Source organism: Trachymyrmex cornetzi, unplaced genomic scaffold, assembly GCF_001594075.2.
Source record: "Trachymyrmex cornetzi isolate Tcor2-1 unplaced genomic scaffold, Tcor1.1 scaffold104, whole genome shotgun sequence".
NCBI classification, from domain to species: Eukaryota; Metazoa; Arthropoda; class Insecta; order Hymenoptera; family Formicidae; genus Trachymyrmex; species Trachymyrmex cornetzi.
Genome location: NW_017295587.1, coordinates 336725 through 359488, shown reverse-complemented (window position 1 = coordinate 359488; position 22764 = coordinate 336725). Strand labels below are relative to the sequence as shown.

General features: G+C 31.1%; 1 protein-coding gene across 1 annotated transcript; it reads right to left on the bottom strand.

Moving 5' to 3' along the window:
* Positions 1–11820: 11820 nt before the first annotated feature.
* LOC108759162 (feline leukemia virus subgroup C receptor-related protein 2) lies at positions 11821–22378 on the bottom strand. Its single transcript, XM_018504478.1, has 8 exons — positions 22168–22378; positions 21862–22093; positions 21475–21712; positions 20698–20909; positions 20497–20600; positions 20288–20398; positions 19680–19986; positions 11821–12354 (listed from the first exon to the last, which is right to left on the bottom strand). Exons 1-8 carry the CDS (start codon positions 22365–22367, stop codon positions 11953–11955), a joined length of 1806 nt encoding a protein of 601 aa, XP_018359980.1. The 5' UTR covers positions 22368–22378; the 3' UTR covers positions 11821–11952.
* Positions 22379–22764: the final 386 nt, after the last annotated feature.

Sequence of the window (22764 nt, the reverse complement as noted above, 5' to 3'; positions counted from 1 at the left end):
GTTGAATTCTCACCGGTTCAAATACCCGTTCGCGACAAGTGTGTGCAATATTCGTTTCCGACAGTGACGGGGGATTATTTGTGCGTGAAATAATGCGTGCGGAAGCCGGCTTTAGTTGCGATCTTGTCGATGAATGTTCTCGATCGCCTCTTTCGTGCTTTTCGTTGCGATCGAGCACAGTGAAATCGCGAAGTTAGCCGCGTTCGCGGAATACCGGAGGCTAAATGAGGTGAATTTTCTTTTCGACACGGCTCGTCGAAATTATATGAATATATATTTTCCTGCGTATTGAGTCTCATGTGTGTGTAATGTGTTTCAGGTGCAGTAAAGGGAGAAAAGCGGAGGATGCCTAGCCAATGGATCTTCAAAGTGTCCAGTAACGGCCGCGAACTTTCCGTCTTCACTGTTCGGACACAAAGGCAAGGCTGAGTAATTGGATCGGATTTGTCAGGTACGCATTTCATTTTTGATCCATTATGAGCCGTCTTGGCATTCGGGATCGTATTTTAGGCAGTAGTCATACAGTCCGTTCCGCGAAAATTCCGCGCGTTGTGACGCTGTTTTACTGGTTTCACGCGACTCGTAGCACGGCTGCTCGCGCAAACGTATAGCGTCTTTCGTCGTCAATTTCGTCAATTCAAACGCGTGAGTGCGACAAGTGTCTGCGATGCTTGTTCGGGACAACGACGCGGAATTGATCGTGCGTAAAACAATGCGTGTGGCGATTGAATTTTCTCGCAATCTTGTCGAAGAACGTTCGCGATCGTTTTCGAGCTCCGGGTAATTATACAATGTGATGTCAAAAGAAGTAAAAAGAGGTTTTTCCTAACGTGGTTTTTTTACATAATATTTATTCAATTATTAATCTTTATTCGATTATTCGTACTTATTATCCTAGTACATTTCGCGCTTTGCTTTTGGCATCTCTGGCACTTGTTCAATACTATATTACTTGCATGGTTCTCTTAAACGTAATTAATAATTATTCGCGTGGGATATTTTTGTTATTACAACATTATGTCTCAATTTTTATTATTCCTTTAATGATTCATATTTAAATGAAAGTTGATAGAATATTCTATATATATTATTTAAAGATACATGCACATTTTCTTAATATAGTAAAATAATTTGTGCTAATTACAGCTTTGGCTAAAAGTACTAAATATCTTGTTAATTATTATTTAATTTTTCAGTTAATAAATTAATTTAAGTCACTGTTACTGCAAATTATCTGTGTTTCAGAAATTCTTTAAACTTACGTATAATGCCGATCATGGCTCGATAAAATAAAACGAATTATTAAGAATAAAAAACATAAAATAAGTTTCAGAAACATAATTAAAATACAAAATCCTAAAAATTAGTAAAAAGCAGATACGACTTGTTTAAAATAAAAAATATAAAATATTTTCCGGAAATTTTTATGTAAAATAATAAATAAGAAAATAGTCAGAAGTGTAGTTATTTAAAATAATGAATACTACTCGTATAAATAATTCTTTTAATTTTTTATTTAAATTGTATACTTTAATTTTCGTCGCTTTTACGAGTACATAAAAATTTTTTAATGGTTCTTAGTGTATCTTGAGAAAGTATTTGTAAAGTTGTATATTTATTTCAAATTATATATAAATTGTTATAACTAAATATAGTTAACAAAATGGGAAGTATGTACTTTTTCATACAAAAATGTAAAACTCTGAAACAAAAATATCAACTTTAAGATATTGAAATATACTTTTCCTTTAAATTTTGTGTTTCAGAGTTTTACATTTTTGTATAAAAAAGTACATATTTTCCATTTTGTATACTATATTTAGTTATAACAATTTATATATAATTTATTATAAATATACAATTTTACAAATACTTTCTAAAGGCGTCAAGATATACATAAAAATTATTAAAAAATCTTTATATACTTGTAAAAGCGACGAAAATTAAAGTATACAATTTAAGTAAAAAATTAAAAGAGTTATTTATACGAGTAGTATTCATTATTTTAAATAACTACACTTCTGATTTATTTCTTATTTAATATTTTATATAAATTTCCGGAAACTATTTTATATTTTTTATTTTAAGCGAGTCGTATTTGCTTTTTACTAATTTCTACGATTTTGTATTTTAATTATGTTTCTGAAACTTATTTTATGTTTTTTATTTTTAATAATTCGTATGTTATTTTATCGAGCCATGATCGGCATTATACATAAGTTTAAAGAATTTCTGAAACACAGATAATTTGCAGTAACTGCAGTCTTAAATTAATTTATTAACTGAAAAATTAAGTAATGATTAACAAGATATTTAGTACTTTTAGCCAAAGCGTATTTAGCGCAAATTGTTTCACGATATTAAGAAAATTTGTATGTATCTTTATATAAAGAGCATATATATAATATTTTATTAACCTTTACTTAAGTATGAATCTTTAAAAAGAATAATGAAAATTGAGACATAATGTTAGAATATCAAAAATATCCCACGCGAATAATTACTAATTACGTTTAAAAGAAGATTGTACTAGAGATGCCACAAAGCAAAACGCGAAATATACGGCGATACCCGTTTGTCAAAATCATGTAAAATACGAATAATTGAATAAACCGTGAATATTTTTTATACGCAATAATTGGGTATCTGAACGGCTCTCGCGGAGCAGTGAGGGGACGGATCGCGCGACAAAAAGCTAGGGGGTGGGGGTCGCGCGACGACAAGCGAGGGGGAGCGGACCGCGCGGCGCCGTGGTCGACTACGTCATCACTTCGGTATGCGCTCGGCGACCACGGGGCGAGGACGAGACGGACTTGTGGCACGAGGGTGCCGCGCATTAATCTACGAAAATGAGATATTCATGAACGCAAATTGATGATCAATTACGTAAGGATGCCCAAATAGTAATTTTACTCAAAACCGAGGGGTCAACCACTACTTAAAAAATGTACATTGCTAATTATGGCAATACAATATTTTATTGCTAGCATTGCTGTTGTAATGTTAGTATTGTTTTCGTATTGCCAGCAGTACTGCTTATTCCTAATATTTTTATTTTATTACCAGTATTGTCACAGTATTGCCAGTATTGCCAGTATTAAATAAGTATTTCTGTATTCTCGAACAATACAAAGTGTAAAATTGTGACAGAAGACGTGTTTAAATCATCTTTTAGATGCAAAAAACGTCTTATGACCCGATTTTAGAAACTTTTGTTGTCTGGATTACTTCTTTTTTCTTCTATTTCTCTATTATTGCTAGTGTTATTGTCAGTATAATTTTAAAAATACGTTTTTGAAGGTATATTTATTTTGTTTATTTAAGCACTATATTCCAATAACAATTTATTAAGAATTGAAAATTAGTAAAAATTAATAAATTTGTAGTTGAAGAAACAAAATTAATTTATTATTTTTTTTATTTTACATATGAAATGTAATATATATGTTATATAGTAATATAAAATATAGAATATATACAAATAATATATAATATATAATGTAACGTAGAATTAAAAACTGTATATTATATATATTAAATATGGAATTATATTATATATATTAATATAAAAAAGATGGCCATACGGATATGATTACCATAAGCTTCAGAATAACTACAAAAATGTTCTACTTATAAACATTATTATTAATACGACCTTTTGATTCGTGACTTCTTAAAATTGTATTTAAGACGGTCTTGAATATAAGCTCTGACTATGAATACCCGTCTAAAATATAGATGAATCATGTGCGTACGAATTCAAGAAATAAAACAAATCGTATAATAAAGCATCGTGTAATATTCATCGGAGAATATTAAAACGTAACAAGTAGATTATTTTACCACACTTTGTAATATGCGTTAACGTTAATATTTCGACAGACGGTTGGCGCGCGACCTTGGGGAGGGGATGGGACGGGGCGGCGCGTCATAATTATGCGTATAGTTACCGCTAACCGCGCAGTCATTCCCTTACCGCTCGTACAGGCAGGTAGCCGTGTCGCGTGCGGCTCTTTTTCACTTTACTTTTTGAAATCTTTTTCGCGAAGCATGTCTGATATAATACGAAACGTTGTACTTTATAAATAATTAATCATACCAGTAATCGTATTATGTGAATATTCATAAAATACAACATTTCGTATTATAACTAGCACTTTTTGCGATTATTATATGTTTCAAAAAGAAATGTGAAGAAGAGCGGCACGCGACACGGCTATATACTTGTCTGTACGAACGGTATCACACGAGTCATAAAAAAGCAATGTTAAAACGAATACTCTCATGCAAATAACACAATTTCTGCTTTTACAATTAATATAGGTTAATAATTTAGTTAATTTTTTGTGTTCACCTTTCGTTTACGATCCGTTTAAAAATTAACCGTAACTTTGAATGTAATTATATCGGTAATAAAAGAAACATTTATCTTTTTTATTAATCTCTAGCCTACTTCACTGACTCTAATCATATCTCACAGACATCATCTATGTATAATATAAATAAAAGATCCGGACCTTTTATCTGCTCTGACTTTATTTCGCAATGATAACGAATTGCAGACGTGTGTTTGATATTCGTTTCTAAATGTTAACCGATCGCACAGTAATTGGGTAGTAACATAGATAATAGCTATATATTATATTATATTTTTCAGATTTTATCTTCCCTCTCACGGGTACACCTTGACGTGGTGGGAGGGCTCAGTACCCAGAGGATATTTACACGAAAAGAACGGTTTTCTCAAATATCTAAAAATTTTCAGATCTATCTGATTGATACATCTAGATAAATTTTTATTGGGATATTGAGTAAAATCGTTCTCTTCGTGTAAAAATCCAACGACGGGGAAGCTAACGTCCCCTCGTCCGCCGATTTAATTGAAAGTGAACGAACCGCAGCCGGTTCGTCGCGTCGCGCGTTTGCTTCGGGAGTGCCGCTAAAGTTATCGGACTAAGGGACTAACTTTTAACAAAACCCATGCTGAGTCAATTTTAAACGTGATTTTGCGTAAAACAGAGGTGACGGACTCGATACGATCGATTTCGTCTTCTTTCGTGTGGGGCTTAACCCTTGTTTGGTATTCATCGTGTGTTTCGCGAGTACTCGTCGACGTGTGGTGTTGATTCCACCGATTGAAACAGAAATCTTATCATGGGTTTTGTGAACGTGGAGTGCCGCAGTGTCGCGCGAAAGACTTTTTTAAATGATTAGTCCGCGCGCGTTAATAGTGTATTATTCGCGAGTGTATTACGCGAGTGTCCTGTGCGAGAGGATGTCAACCCGATTCTGAGAGGAGGAGGAGGTCTGAGAGTGGCATCGGGCACCGGTGGAGCAACCTTGCGGTAAATATTGTTTTTTACTTATGTAAAATTAATCCTTTTTTTTCCTTGTTTTTAAATCATTTTATTGTACAATGATTTAATAATAATAATTTAAAAAAAGAGAAATTACTTAAAAATTTAAAACTTTTTACGAATTAATTCTTATTTAAGTCTCCCTCAGAGAATTATAATTATTTTCATAAATATCTAATTAAATGATGAATAAAAAAATCCGATGCCTATAAAAATTATATTTTCAACATTGCATGATTATTTTTCATAAAACTCTACATGCGTTCATATATAGTAATTATGTTTTTAAATAATGATTATTTCCTTACCCTGTTTTAATTCGAATTTTACCTTTTTTGTTACAGAATCATCGTAGCGACGTTGCAGATATAACTCCACTGTTGCACATTAGGTCGGTGAGTGATGAATGACTTACGTTTTTATTGAGGTAATGAATGTATGGTAATTTGATTAGTATACGATATATCTAAATGCATATATGCATCAATTTAATAACATTTAATATTTCGATAAGTATACGTGTAGTATTCCATACATCTATTGCCTTAAAATGGATAGGTTAAAACAGATTAGGGTAAACTTAATCCTGGATACCTCTTTTTTTAATTTATTGTGCATATGAGTTTGATTTGGTGTGCATACGAATCCGAGTCAAAATTTTGCTCTTACTTTGAACCTTAATTTTGGAACGTATGTAGACTCTAAAGATGACATATGTATAGATTTTGAGATTTGTAATAGGTTCTAATCTGATGAATTGAATTCCTACGTTGATCCTGTAAATGACAGTTATTGCTAGCCCAAGTAGTACAGCAGTATGGCGTTTTACTTTTTAATGAAAGAAATTTAGTCTGATTTTAAATTCTTAAAAAATAATTGTCTTAAAAAAATTACGATTTTTAATAATGAAATTAAATTATGTCGGAACATAATAATTTTTCCATGAATTAAAATTATGTTAAGGCAAATAGAAATTCCGAATTTTTATTATGTCGTGACATAATTTTAATTCATAGAAATATATATTATTACGTTCCGACATAATTTAATTTCATTATTAAAAATCGTAATTTTTTTAAGACTATTATTTTTTAAGAATTTAACATTAAACTAAATTTCTTTTATGCTAAAAAGTAAAACGGCTTGCCATGCAGCAGCGCTTGCAAAGCGCTAAAAACGCGATTATATATACTTTTTTAACGCTTTGTTAACGCTTTGTAAGCGTTGCGTGCTACTTGGGAGATTTTCTATTTTTGGTTCAAAAGAAGTTTTCTAAATAGAAACTAAATAGAAGTAGATTAAACGATATTAAAAAAAGCCTTATTTGATTATTCGAGTATCGAAACAACTTTATAAAGTTTAATTGAAGTTGAAAGAGATTCCAAGTAGGACTAAAATTTCTACTCGGGAAGATATTTTCGAATGCACACACTGTATACAATCGCCGAATTTTCGAAAAATTGAGAATACCATGAGGATATAATACAATATTGTTTATTAACACTTATATTGATTGTTTAATAATATTGTTTGGTCAATTTTAGATTATCATGTACATAAAAATTTATTGAATTTGCATATCTATAAGAAATATATTATAATATTTTACAGATATCAAAATATGGAAAACGAAAGATAAGACTAACTAAAATTAAAATATATTAACTTTTTTAATTTCCTACTACTCTTACTCAAATTAGCTCATGGTATTCATATATCATCAAATACACTGAGAGAAAAAAAATGGTTATACACAACTGACATAATTTAAGAATTTATTTTTATTTTTTGGGACAACTGTATATTAATAGTAATTTTCACATACAAATATAATCAGTTATGCTATGAATGATAGTCGCATATTTTATAGCAGTAATGAACATAAAAATGGACTTCCCAATTATAATTATTTTACTGTGCAATTATAGTACCACAAATATCAAATACTTTTCTCTCAATGTATCTTTCCTATTTTCAAATATTTATTCAGGATTAAATTTTACATAAGTTAGTGCAAAAAATGACATATAAACAGATATTTTGTTTTTTAAGAATGTTTTTCAATTGCCGTTTTATTATACGTATACATTTTATGAAATAATATAACAAATATTTTAATTTCGAGTAGTATAATTTATTTCGTTTTCTTATGGAAGATATTTTTTATGATTCCTAATTATTATTAATCTCAATACACTAACTTTAGCCTAAACTTTTATAACTTATTCATACGTAGTAACTGGATTTTATACCAGTTAAAGTAATAACATGATGTAAGATCCATATACATTTCAAGAAATGGAAAAATTTTATGTCATAATTATTTTAAAATTGCGTTTAGAATTTTGCATCACTTAAAATACTTAATTTTAAAATAATAAATATTATACAAAAAATGATTCTAATTTATAAAATACATAGAGATATATTTATTGATGCACACAGAAAAATATCAATCTACTGCTAAGAAAAGTGATTACTCAATTTTTATTTTCTTTCTTTTAAGTAACGGTTATTTTTAACAAAGAATATTTTTTCTTGATAATAATTTTAAAATATATTTATTAAAAATTTTAGAAAAACTCCAATACTAATATGTACTCGAAGCAAGAATTTCTTTTTTTTTAAAGAATATTATAAAATTTTTTTATCGAAGAGACGAACTTTTCATAAAAAATAAAACATATCGAATTTGTTTTAATTTAATAAATTAAAACTTGATTGAAGTATTAAGCTTGCTAGGATTCAGAATATATTTTGAATAAATTTAATGCTTCTGATGAAATTATGATAGATTTGCGGATATATAAACTCTTGAAATAAGTTATTACTACTTGCGTAAGTAATTATTAATAGAGTAACTGTTACTTGCGTATTTTTCTGTGTGTGTGTGAGGGAAAATTATCCCTTTCGGATCTTGCATCATTCATCTGAATTTTTCATCTCTGCATGCTTTGAGATGAGATTCAGCAATGAATCGTTCGAATCGTTAAAAATACTTATATGGACCTTGAATTTTATTGGATAATAATCGGTTTAGTCATTTTCGATTTATTTTTAAATTAAAGTTTTGTTATTTATATAGTAATGTTTATATTAAAAAATTTAATTTAATTTAATATTCGAGACTTTTGAAATAAAAACATTATTGATCTAAAAATTTTTTAAATTTAGATTTATTTTTAGTCGAATATTTATATTTTTAATTTAGAATAAACGCGACATTTATTCGCGTTTATTCTAAATTAAATGTATATTAATGAAATTATTATTGATTATTTATATTACAATTTAGTCGATTTCATTGATATTGATGGCCCCTTCGCGACGCGTTCGTGTTTCGCGCATCGTACATAAGCGTAAAATCTTACGCTTATTGCCGGCAATGTTAGTCGGCAGCAATCGGCAGCAAAAAGTATTTCTCCTTGCTGTCGATTTCTGGTATATAATACCAGAATATTGGCCAGGAGCAACGAAAGGTGAGAATCATCAATCTGGCCAGAAGAAAGAAGAGTATCTAAATGTAGTAGGTTGGTGTGTAACACCATTTTAAGTTTTTAAAAGAAACATGTACACTGAGCAAAAAAATTTGTTCAACAAACTAAATACATTTAGTTGTTTGCAGATTTGATTATTTCATAAAATTTTATTTAATCGAATTTATATCGTAATCTGCTTAACGAACTGTTCAATGCTAAGTAGACTACGGTTAAATTTAGATAAATAAAATTTGTTGAATAAACCAAATCTGCGAACAACTAAATGTGTGCAGTTAGTTGAACAAATATTTTTCCTCAGTGTATAAAGATAAATTCAATATTCGGGAGGGTAATTTGCTCGCAAATTGCGAGTTCTTATATTTTTTTGAAATGTTGCTTATTTAAAATACAAAAATCTCTAAACTAATCAATAAACAACAGGATTAATGAGAGTCAGCGCGGATAATCAAGCGCAAATTTTGTAGATTTTTTTAATGTACAAAACTTGCGTTTGTTTATCCGTGTTGGCTCTCATTAGCTCTGTTATTTGTTAATTTTTTTGTATTTTAAAAATTGATAGCCTGTTTTAATAATTAGTATTTATTACTTATTTATTATTATTATGATCGCGATTAGGTCATCCCGCTGAATTTATTAGTATGCGATAGGAGAGGTTAGGCGTTAGCTGCATTCGGCAGAGAAAGCAGCTTTGCAATTGTTATAAAATTCTTCAATATAATTGGTTTATAGTTTATACATTTAAATCCATAAGGAATCCATTGTATTAAAAAATTTTTGCCATGATTGAAAAGCTACTTTCTCTGATGAATGCAACCATTAACGTATTACATGTATTCGCGGTGTTATTGAATACTTATGAAGTAGGTAATGTAGGTAGGAATACACGGGTGAAGAAAGGTCTGAATATAACACGAATAAATGAAAATACGAGTAGGTAGGACAAGTATGGATAGATAGAGACTGTATAGGTAGGGACAATAAGTATGGATAAACACAATATAATTGGATAACACAATACCTGCAAAAACGGACTACTAAATTTATTAGTAGTCGATTGTTTTGTGGGTAAGTACACTCAAAAAAAAATCTAATTGTAAAGTGAAATTTCCGGTAACCTCATATTCTAAGCAGAAACTTTTACAGAAAGAGTATTCCTCTTCCGATACACTTGACTATTCATCAAAAATGTATTGGAGATTATTCTAATAGTTTTCCTCTTGTATGAAGAGGAATATATTTATTGAAAGCGGAGTGCCCTTTTACGAGTAAATTATATTAGGAACAGCAAGATTTTTACTGCAGATGCAAAACGAAAGTACTCTAACTGTAAGAATATTGTGCTTAGCATATTTTCCTCTTGATTTCAGAAGATTCCTCTTGAGGCCGTATAAAAGAATAAAATCCTCTAAGATTTAACGGTTTCTGCTAATATTAAAATTATTTTTTTTTGAGTGTATACTTACAAAGAAAAGAGGACCGTCGATAAAATTGACGGGGGTGGTGGAGGGCCTCTACAGCTCGTTTTTGCTAAATTATACTTTAAATTGACAATATATGTTTAGAAAAGATTGAATTTATTAAAAGTCTCTATAATTGTTAGTAATTATGGAGACTTTGATATATTAGTAATTATAATATGTTTGGTAAAAACGGGGTGAAATTTGTATAAAGAAACACATAACTTCGTAATTTTATAAGATATTATAAAATAAATATTATATAAGACAAAATTCACTAAATTAACTTGTTTGAATTTTCAATTTCGTTTATTAAAATTCAAAATTACTTTTATTTGCATATGTAGGAGATGCGAAATTAAAATTAGTCGGCACGCTTCTATCCTGAAGATTTATTGTAGTACAGAGACGAACCACATCTACTTTCGACGATCCGATTTTATCGATAGTGGCAGAAAATGTATGTAATTCCCAAACTGAAAATGGATGTACTGGCGGTAGTGTACGGGCGATTTCGACGGTAACAGGAAAAAGGCTGGCATGGCCTCTGCCGCCTCTTTCAGGACATCTCAGGTTTCTCTCTGCCGCCAGGACCCCACAACCACCTGAGCAAAGGGGATGCCTACGGAGTAAAAATTACTCCGTGGACATGTCTAAACACCTGCTCTGTCAGTAAAGATCTTTTTAGTGTGAACTTGGTACACCGTTGTTGGTCAAGTACATTTCGTATATTACTGCTGTAAGTAAGCACCGGATAAATGTTTAAAATATATATTTTTTATTCTATAAAGTTACGTTCCAAAAAATGTTTTCTTCGAGGAAAATTTTATTCGACGTGTTATAGTATACGTTACATGTATTATATATTTCGAGTAAAATTTTCATTAGAGAAAACGTTTTGGAATTTATCTAATTCACCGACGAGATATAGGTTGCGGTCGAGTTGGGGTTCGCACACTTTAAGTGCTTGTAATCATCATTCTGTCTCTATCGTTTATTAGATGTAAAATAAGAAAAGTACTGAAAAGTGTCCAAATCAACTGCAGCCACTATGGGTGCATTCAAAAGCACAACCGCTCATTAAGTGCTCATTGAGCTCTTGCATCTGATTAACATATTCCTTGATCTGACCTTGGCGACGACATCCAAGATCAAACTGATAAGATCAGTAAATAGATCTTTTTGAACCCTGCAACTTTTATCTGAAACTCTTTTCTGTAAAACTTATATTTTCCAAGATATTCAGCTGACTTTTTTGGGACACTGTGTATATCACTGCACTAAAAAAAAATTACGAAATTTGAATAAATATTTGTTTAGATAGTACCAATAGGACCATTTGCTTACAGAAAATAAATATTTAGTTGAATTTAAAAAATGATATTTTTAAATTAAGTATAATTTTTTTTAATTGAACAAATATTTTTTTACTATAAGTAAATGGCCCCATTGGCTATCTAAACAAATATTTATTCAAATTTCGTAAATTTTTTCAGTGTGGTACAAATATACATAGCAATGATTTATATATCTCTAATATAATAAATATATACACATCGGTGGATGGGATAAAAATTTTCGTTATTCATTCAATGTGTATTTCGCTATATACAGATATCCTTCGTTCTGTATTATTATCTATACAATAATCTGAGCCGGTAGAAAAGGAAAGGTATTGTAGACATATACAGGCCGATTAAACGCGAAAGAATTTGCGATCGCTAGAGCCGGATTCGTTGTCTCGAAATCGTCCTCGGATTGTTCGTTCGGCGCTGTCGTGGGTTCCCTGCGAGGTGTTGTCGTGGTTTTTACAGTGGTGGTTCGTGGTCGTATGGTCGTGGTCGTGGTGACTAACGGGTCGCGATAGATAGCTGCGGTATCTGGCGGTCCGTAGCTTTGTAATCCCGGAGCATCGTAATACGCATGCAATCGATTGTTGTAGGGATTAAAATGCTGGCCATTAGGACGCCAACCCCTGGGCTTATACCCTGATAAATCTGATGTCACCGCTAGTCCAATATAAAGGAGGACGAGGATGAGCTGGAAAAAAATACAGAGAATCGATTTAATTTAAATAAAGAGAGACGATGTGACATGCGCTCGAATGTCCGAACCAGAGCGTTATTTTCATTCGTTTATCCGATATCTACTTATTTATTTCGCGAATATCGAAAGCTGTTTCCTTTTAACAATGTTCATTTATCTAAGGCATATATTATACATATAATATTTACATATTTTAAATGGACGAAAAATAAAATAAGTAATTAAATTATAATCTTTTCGTACAGAAGTTTAAAACGTTTTAATTTAGCAAATAGAATGCAACGTAAAAATGTAAAACGTTTTATCGTGAACTTTTGCCTATTAAAATACTTAGATCTCGTAAATAATATTTCATCGTTATAGCGAACATTTTGTTCATGATGAAAAGCAATTATCTATATATCTCGCCGTTTCGCCAGCAGCGGATCAGAACTCTTGGCAAAAGCACTTGCGCACTGTTATTGCGTTACTATCATTATCTGGCGATCATATTGTTCACGATATTCCTTAGTGTGCCAGAACCGTTGTTTAACGAGACCATTAATAGTTTCTTCGGTAACGAGAGTAATACACGCGTCGAATATCTTTGCGAGAAACAAATGGACTATACTATTAAATTTATTGTACTCAACTTGAACGATTTTTAATTATCTCTACAAGTCGCTGTTCTCTTCTTCAATATGATCTTAATTTATTATAATTAAAACAATCAGGTTAAACACACACAAAAATTAATTCACGGAAGTTCTTTAGTAGAAACGCACGCTTCGAATTTTTGATGGGAACAAATAAAATACGTTGTTAAATTCATAATGTTTAATTATACCTAATTTGAATTATTTTTAATTATTTCTATGAATCGTTACTGCTACTTCTACTTAATATCAACTTAGTGTAACTAAAACAATGGAGTTAAATAATTTAATCAAGAAAAATGTACTTTTTTTTATTCTAATTTAGTTTATTAGAGGAGAAGGTATAGTATTATCGCACCCAGTTATATTTTACACAATAACTTTGTTAATAATCAATATTTAAGTTTAAAACTTGACAATTACATTCGTTAAATAGTTACATTTGTTAAATCGATTCTGGATTCAAAGTTACAAAATATTTATTACTTAGGACACTTAATAAAAATGTGACAACATTGCATAATGACTCGAAGAAAAATATGGGTGGTAATGTGGCCTTTCATAAAAATAGTCTTAAAAAATTAGTTTTGTTTAGAAAACAGTATTTGGTTATAAAATTAACAAAAAAATAAACATTTTAAAATGTATGCAAATAAATGTATATACATTCACACAACTTCTGAATATAAGCTGCATAGTATTAAAAATCTCTGTGTACTAAAAATAGTACACTTAATACAAAATATAGGTCGATTATCAAATAATTATTTTGATATGAAAACCTCAAAAAAGAGACCGTGAGTAATCAATATCCATAAAGGGCCACATTAGCAAAATGCCATGCTATTATTTAAATTCGCATAATTCAAAATATATACAGTCAAATAAAATGTTAAATAGCAAACAACATACTCAAAAATATATATATTCGTGTGATAATACGCTCAAGTTTAAGAAAAATGAGGAAGTAGGTGTAATTAAATCTAAAAAACTGAAATATACTTCAGAAACGTTTTGAAATTGGAAGTAAAAAATTGCATTATAATAAGTGCTGACTATTGATTATTGATATATTAGCGTCATGATGTAACGGCGAGCTACTCAACAAATAATTCCATAAGTAATCGCTAGAATTCGCCACTTAATAGCAGAGATATTAAGAGGAACCACAATATCTACACTGGCCATAATACCGCCTTCTCTTCTATTAACTAAGTGCATTAACGTTGATATGAACATTTACTTTGAAACTAACCACAGAAATGGATTGATTTTGCCACATATAGAAGTTAAAAATAACATTATTTAATATTAAACTAAGAATCTCATAGGACCGTACGTACGAGTACACAACCAATAGGAGATAAATGCCTTTTAACAGTCAAGCTGGATGTTAAGTGTTTGTATAATTCGATGTGAATTTATTATACTACGTTTGTAGTCCTTTAAACTACGCGTCGAAATGATTTTTCGGTCTTGAAACTCTAACTTCACTGAACTACCGCAGTAATATCGCAAGTTAAATTGCTAGCAATTTAACAATTCAATGCTCATCCCTTGATGGTCTAAAGGCTTAGAACGTTTGCACGGAATACAAGAGATGCGAGTCCGACCTCGGCCGAAATAATATTTTTCGCAATAAAATTATTTACAGATTTTTAATATGTCATTCGGCATTATTAAGATCGTTCTAAAATGTTAATGGACATCGGATTGTTAAATTGTTAGTCAATTTAACTTGTGATGTTACTGCAGTAGTTCAATGGAGTTTACGTTTCAAGACCGAAAAATCATTTCGGCGCGTAGTTTAAAGGCCTAGATAACATACGTAGTATGTAAATTCACACAGAACTATACAAGCACTTAAGATCCAGTTAGACCATGTTAAAAGGCATTTATCTCCTAAAAGATTATTTAACTCACGGGTTTGGGTTATCATCGCTCCTTTGATATTTAACAGTGTTTTACCGTCTCTCTCATTTTTGTCGATGATAATATATCGCTGCGAAACGTACGCTGAAAAACTTAAGACTGTTCTTTGCTGAACCACCGATTCCGTCTTTATATGCGAAACTACCGATGTATCAGATCGGTGCCTAAGCTTCGTGAATACGAAACAAGGTGAAGACGAAAACGATTTCATTTTGTTTCGCTGCTGTTTCGTAATACGATACTCATATTACGTGTTAAGAATGTTCGCGGCGGGGCGAAATGACGTCTTTGTTGTTGTATTCTGGATATATGTCAATTTTACGTCGAACTTACGGTTCAGTTGATTTCGTTCTGTTTGAGGAAACGGAACCATATAAAAGTCGTGACGCAAGACGAATCGAATATGATCGAACGTGTGTTGCTTGGTACGCTTGTATTCCTCTATAACTGTCCAATTTTCATATCTGAGTTGCTGCAGTGAAATGTTACGTATAATACATTGGTATACATGAACAGATATCTGTAAATACGTTTTACTATCGTGATAGAATATATTCCGCGGTGTGTTTCTCACCGTGTACCAAATTAGCGATTTGAATGTTGATAAGCACTGCATTCGAATTTGCAGAAAGCAACGGTTAGCGAGTTTTCAGGGAAATGAAATATTCTCGAGTTTATATGTGCAGGTTAAATTATTACATTTCTTCTGCGTTACTATTAGAATTTAGAATCAAAATTAATAATAAGAAGGATGCTAATTATGTCAGAAAAGTTAGTTTGTTTGTCAGATAGTTTTTATCGATTTATACAAGCTATATTCTAAGAATGGAAACTAATTTAAATAACAATAACACTGTATACACATATATATATATATATATATATATTATATATACACACATGTATTCCTTGATGGAGACCGGATCAAATGCAGGATAAATGATATATGTATATTGCATTTTTTTCGCATATCCTCTTCTAGAGTTCGAAATAGATATTTTAGAATCAAAACTAGACACCTTAAATTATGGAATTATTTGGAATAGATTCTGATCGAAATTATTGTCATTCTCTAGATATCTATTGTGTTGTCTAAGGAAGATGGAATAATTTTAATCAGAGTTCATTTCAAACAGGTTCCATAATAGATGTCCTAATAATAAGAATGCTATAATTATGTCAGAAATGTTATTTAATTTTCTTCGATTTCTATAAGCTACATTCTAAGAATGGAAACTAATTTAGATGATAACAATGTATGCACATGTGTGTGTTCATTGGTGAGAACCGGATCAATGCTTTTCATCATTTAGGTGTTTTAGGCATGGAAGCGGGAACATATTCATTGTAGTAGCGGGTGTTGTAATGGCTTGCGTGAATTAAGGACGTGTCTGGAATTTAAGATCACGCGCGCAACTGTAATGCATACCTTATGAATTCGTAAGATCGCTGCTTATTCGCCTATATAAATTCGGTCGAGACGGTTCAGAAACGTGGCGCGCGAATTAATCGTCGATTTGACAGTGATGTTGAGTGACGACGTTAATTAGAATTCTGACTTGGCCGTATTTAGAACTTGCCGACTGACGCGTGTCATAGATCGCGCATCGCAGCTTATGATGCGGCATTCGCTCGTGATATTCGCTTTTACAAGGTTTTCATCTTGAACTTGTCTTATTTTAAATCTCTATCTTCTTATCATTTACTTAGCAACTGTCACTCATCACACTTTTAATACGGAAGATATATTTTAATTAAATCTTAAAGAGAGAGAAATTCTTCAATATAAAACTGGAATCGATTATTCTTTTTTCGATTCAATTTTTAGTTGAAAATGGACAAAAACCACAAAAAGAATAATAAATAATTTAATCTTTGATTTGATCAAAATTTTGATTACCTCAACTAGATTTATAATAGATTCAATCAGAAAATTTGTCCATTTTTTCAATCAGAATTCCTTAATGTAGTTAGACTCTTTTTCTAATATTTCTTTTACTTCTTCGTACAAATTTTTCTAGCCTGTTGATTATAGAACAGAGAGATTCAGAGACATTTTTATCCTGCAGCCTTTAACAAAAATGCACAAATGTAAAATTCCTTTAAGATCTAGAAATGTTTGCACGCAAAGTTACTGCTAGCGCACATCTGCGTGCAGATATTTACTGCAAATAAGAGGAGGGAAATAATTTCTGTCTGAAAAATTTTGACGTTCAACTTACTTTCTTGTCGTATTCGTACGATAAGAAAGATAAATAGAAAAGACGAGCGCGCGGTGCGCTATCGTGCGACTCGCGAAATCGAGATAACAACGCTGTCGCAGGCAGACGACATGAGTGTCGGATTGATCGAAAGCATGCGATATAATAGTTCGCGTGTCGAGAGAACTTTTGTTCTCTGATTGAGTATATCAAGTATTCCGATCGAGTAACAAGTGGTAGACGCGTCCGTCATGTCACACGTCAAATGCAGCGTATTATGCGGCGTTCATTTCCATGGCTTTGTGATATCTAAAAACAACGCTGAGGTTGTCTTCCTCTTTGTCGATAAAGATTCCGCGTTAACGCTTGAAATGGCTTCTTTTATTCATCGCGCGTGGCGGAATACATATGGCTTTTGCGTTCTTATATTATTTTTAGACTATAGATGTTTGAAGACGATCACCATAAGATAGAACTTTTTTTAGTATTTAAAAGATTAAAATCAGCATAAGGATATTCGGCAAAGAGAAAAAAAGATTCTGATAGAGAAAATATTGCTTCACAGTGGGAAAATAGTGTTTACATAACAAATATAATATTTTTTTTATGATTAATGATTATCGATAAGCTTTAAGCTTTATGTGACGTATGTTTTAAACGTTGTGTAAAATATGAGAAATTTATACATATTTTATCACCGTTTAACTGTAACATATTTAATATGAATTTTTATTCATATTTAAATTGTTCAAAAATATATTTTTAAATTCTATTGAAGTATCACCATTTTATCATTTGTTATGTTGTGTTCATATTTTATTTATAATTCTCATTTTTCACAATATATGATTTATGTCACTTTTTGCATTACACATTTGTATAAAAACAAACAAAAGATTTGTGGAAATGCTAAAAGTGACGTACCTGTTACAGTGACGGTCGTTTGCTATTTTAAATTAATTATTTCATGCGAAAAATTAAAATACCAAATATAAAACGGAATATTATACCAAAATGTTAAATAAAAATTAAGATAAATTGGTGATCATTTATAATTTTTAAGAAGAAGGATTATCAAGCTTTAATTTTAATGTTACGCAAGATTCTCGTTGCTTATTTTGTTACTATGTGGAGTTAAATTCTTTTTTCTACCATACTGTAAAGTTAATCTTGTTGGAGTAATCTCGTTTCGTTTTATGGTAGAGGCAATATCAAAGTATGCTATATTACATGGTGGCAAAAGTTCCTTTTAAAGAAAAAAAGATTTAATATACGGATCTCGTAAAAAGCAACGTGTAATTTTCATCTGCGCACACAATGTGAGATTAATTTTTTAGCGATTTATTGTATCTAATGTATTATTTAGGAGGTAAAATATTGATAAAAATTAGAACATGAATAAAATTATACCAGTTTAGATACTTATTACTCTTATTAGTATCGAAAGATTTAATAATTATTCGATTTAATATTATGCCTATCTTAGAACTTAGAATATACATACTGGAAGGGCCATGACGTATCTGACCAATGTAATAAAAGTGTCTCCAACATCTATCTATCCTTGTCTTGCTTGTTTACTGTGCGTTTGCGCGTGATTTATATGCGAGCTTTGAACGTACGTATGTACGTTCTAAGGCGAGAGTCCATCACTCTAAACATTACATAATAGGTCTGTTCGCGTTGTTTGAAATCTCCAAAATATTTTTGCATTTAATGGGATAGATATATATTTGGGTGTTAGAAAGAGAGAAAATTAAGATATTGAGTGAAAAAAGTGCAAACATCGCGAACAGACTTAATAATAATCGACGCATGCTCATTACGGTGAAGTATTCAGACAAGGACAGATAGATGTTGGAGCTATCATGGAGGTATATTAGGTGCGCTTATTTTCGATACGAATTTCGTACCGTTCTGCGCATAATTGGATGCATTTAAACATTAACATTGTGGTAACTTTGAAGTGACATATTGTGGAAATGAGTATATGTCAAGTAAAAAGTGCAAATAGTTCCCGAAAAAAAGGATGCAGAATTTTATATTTCTTTCGATTTCCGAAAGAAAGAACACAACATAATGTCATAATGACAACTTTAAATAACCGCGGCAACATGACGGCTTCTGAGTATCATTCTTCTTATTATATATGTATATGAAGGTGAATCAAATATAAACGAGAAATTTTTTTAATTATTTATTGGACGAGAATAAAAATATAAAACAAAACAAATTATTTTTGCCGCAGATACAATCTACTATTTTTAATGAAAACAGGATTGCTAAACTGCCTATCCGCTGGCAAAAATATATTAATGTACCAAGGAACTATATAGAAAAATAATTTGTTTTCTTTATATTTTTATTCTCGTCCAATAATTCAATTCTCGTTTATATTTGATCTACCCTCGTATATGTTCAAAATGCACACGAGCACACCTAATATACATTCACTATGGTTGGAGTCATCGACAGTCACTTATGGCCCTTCAGTATGTATGTTCTAAGCTTATTAAGTAATGCTATAAGTTAGTTAAATAGTTGCTGGAACGCCATCGATGTTGTTTTCAATTCTCGCGATTCCTTCATACTGAGCCTTCTTTCTCGCATCTTGTCGTCTTCGTTCATCTTTTGTTATAGCGGTCAAGATAAAACCGAGTAGCAAAGCCAAGCATAAACCGATGTGCACAGGAATGTCGCCGTACTTGTTCATTAATAATCCTAACGATATAATGAGTATCATACTGTAAAGGCTGGTTGTTATATTGAGTATTCCCGCAGACATATTTTCCGATTCTGGATACGTAAATTCGGTGCACAAATCATATCCTATGGTCAGATAACCCGACATAAAGTATCTGTAACGAATAATAGAATGGAATACATAGCACCTATAAGATTTTTGACAGATGATGTTAAAAATATATCAAATAAAATGTAATAGAAAAAAATAATAAATGTGATAAAATTTACAATTGCTTTACATAATTTGATTCACATGCATTGAAAAAAGAACCTAAAATATTAGTAAGAACTGTGAGAACAACAATTTCATTTTACTAAATTGTTAAAAGATGAACTTCTATTGCATTTATAAAATACATTTTTGAAATAATAATATTTTTAATATATGCATAAATATGAATATCGATTAGTTACCCTAAGAAAATCGCCGACACGTACACCATCCATTTTATACCCATGCACGTAAATACCGCGAATAATACTTGACAACAGAATGTAAGAAAGTATACAGTCATGGCGGTTTGTCTGAAAATAAAAAATATAAATTATTGCTGATTTTTCCAGCGCATGATTTAGGATAAAGCAAATTTTAATTAACTTTTTCAGACAACTTTTTTTCTTACTTGTACTTATGCGTTTTATCAAGGATGATACCAAAACTAATAGAACCGGCCATACCGGTGAGAATTATGGCTAAACCAATTCTGCCTGCATCTTCTTCTCCATTCTAAAATACATGGGCGATTATACATATATCTTACCTTTAGATATATTTGCAAAAATATATGAAAACGATGTCTTCATTGATTTTAGATGTTGCTCACCTCGAAGTGTGCGAGGAATATCTGATTGAGTAAAGTAGACACAGCAATAAATACACCGACGTTCAAACCATAGGAATTACAAAGCATGATAAAGTTTTTGTTTCTGCAAAGCCCTTTAATCGGCTCCACGAATTCCTCTCTTTTCTTCATCCGATTCATTTTTTGCAATGCTCGTGTCTCGCTCGGCGGTAGTCTTGGTTCGTTCTGAAATACTGATACAAAAGCACATTGAGAAGATTAAAACGCGATAATTTTTCCTGGAGTGTGAGCGATCTTTAATTAATTAACGGTTTATCGTCCTTCTTCCGCTTCTCCTCTCTTTGTGTGTGATTATATAGCTGGGATAAATAAAAATAAAACCCGGATAAAGGGATTGAGATTAAAATGGATTATAGGCTGTATTGGAAAATTTAAGTATATTAAAAATTAGATAGATATATTGAAGGATAGTTTTTTTCAATTAATATTTAGAAAAGAGGTTACTTAAGACATCAATTATAAATGGTTGTTTAAAATACACATTCAAATATTATTTAACAAAGTTAACACATTGCGTGGGTACATAAAAGTTTAAATTTTATATTAATATATGTAACACAAATATATACTTTTGGTTCTTTATTAAGTTAAAGATTGATTTTCCATGAGTGAGAGAGTATAAAGGAATTAGGAAAACATTTTTCGTATTAGCTCAGATCTGTTTAATTTTAGATGAGAATTAAACACTTATACTGTCGAACTATTACTTGTTCTGTTAGTAATAGATAATGAACTTACATGTAAGCACAAGAGCGAATGCAATTGTGCAGACGATTGCAACCATCCAGCATAAACGTGACAAATCTTTGCCGATATCATCCAAATTGTCATGATTTTTCACTATTATAGGCCCTAAAAGAAAACATAACGCCACTCCAAATTGATTGCCGAAAATACTCAAAGACGTGGCGGTCGAGATTTGGGTAGGAGGAAACCATTGCGCGGCCAATCGTCCTGGTATCGGTAGCACTGTAGTCTGATACAAAATGAAATAATTACTACTCTCTAAATAAATTGCAGAGAATACAGAGTAATGATCTAACCATAAAAAAGGAGGAAGAGAAAAAGTTGTAATAATATCAAGATTTTTGATAGAGATTAATAAAGTAAATTAAAAGATATAACCTGCGCAAGAGCGACTAACGAATGACCGATGATAGCAACGTAGAACCTATCGGGTTGAATGGACAATGTTTTTATCCAGGCACCAAGACAGTTAAGACCGGCGCCTATGGTGATGGTCCATCGCAGACCGCATTTATCTGTCACGTACGACGCTGGAAATATAAACGCTATGTAAAATGCCATGAATGACATCGAGGTCCAGTCAACCATCATCGAAGACACTCCATAATATCTAAATAGTACATAAAAAAGGGCATTAACACTTTTACATTCAAAATTATTCTTATTTTGAAGAAAATATGATACCTGATAACTATATTGGTTATAATCGAGTATTCTATCCATTGAGAATTCGATCCAGCATAAATCATGAAGATAATTAACATTAGCCACCTCTTTTTATACACTTTCAATTTTAATTGTTTGACGTCGGTTGATTCGCCAGACTCTGTTATACTTGTTAGATCTTTTTTTGTGAGTACTTCGCTTTGGCTTTTATCTTCCATTATTATTTTTACTCTTTTGTAAAATTAATTCCGTAAAGTATAACTTTGATGTGTATCTATTTAAGTTGAAAGAATTAAAATCCTACTTTTCTTGAAATTTGTTTTCAATATGTGCAAAGGAATTTAGTTCCGAAATGCGTAGTGTATATCAAATTGTACAATTTTATACCGTTAATTACACTATCAAAGATTGTCTTATTAAATCTTGAATAATGATTTTATAAGTGGCGCGATTTAGAATCGTATTTTACATTACAAAATTGTTCACATTTCGCGGATTTGAAAATGACACAATAATAAAAAGATTGGTATTGATTGAAATTGAGATGAAATATAACTGCGCGTCTTGTAATATTTCCATTGCACAGATAGACTCGTTTAATATCACACGACAATT

Coding starts and splice junctions, on each gene's coding strand:
- LOC108759162 (XM_018504478.1), bottom strand. CDS start 22,367: ATGGAAGATAAAAGCCAAAGCGAAGTACTCACAAAAAAAGATCTAACA. Junction 22,094..22,167: donor ATAACCAATATAGTTATCAG/GTATCATATTTT, acceptor TGTACTATTTAG/ATATTATGGAGTGTCTTCGA. Junction 12,355..19,679: donor TTGAAAACAACATCGATGGC/GTTCCAGCAACT, acceptor ATTTTTTTCCAG/CTCATCCTCGTCCTCCTTTA.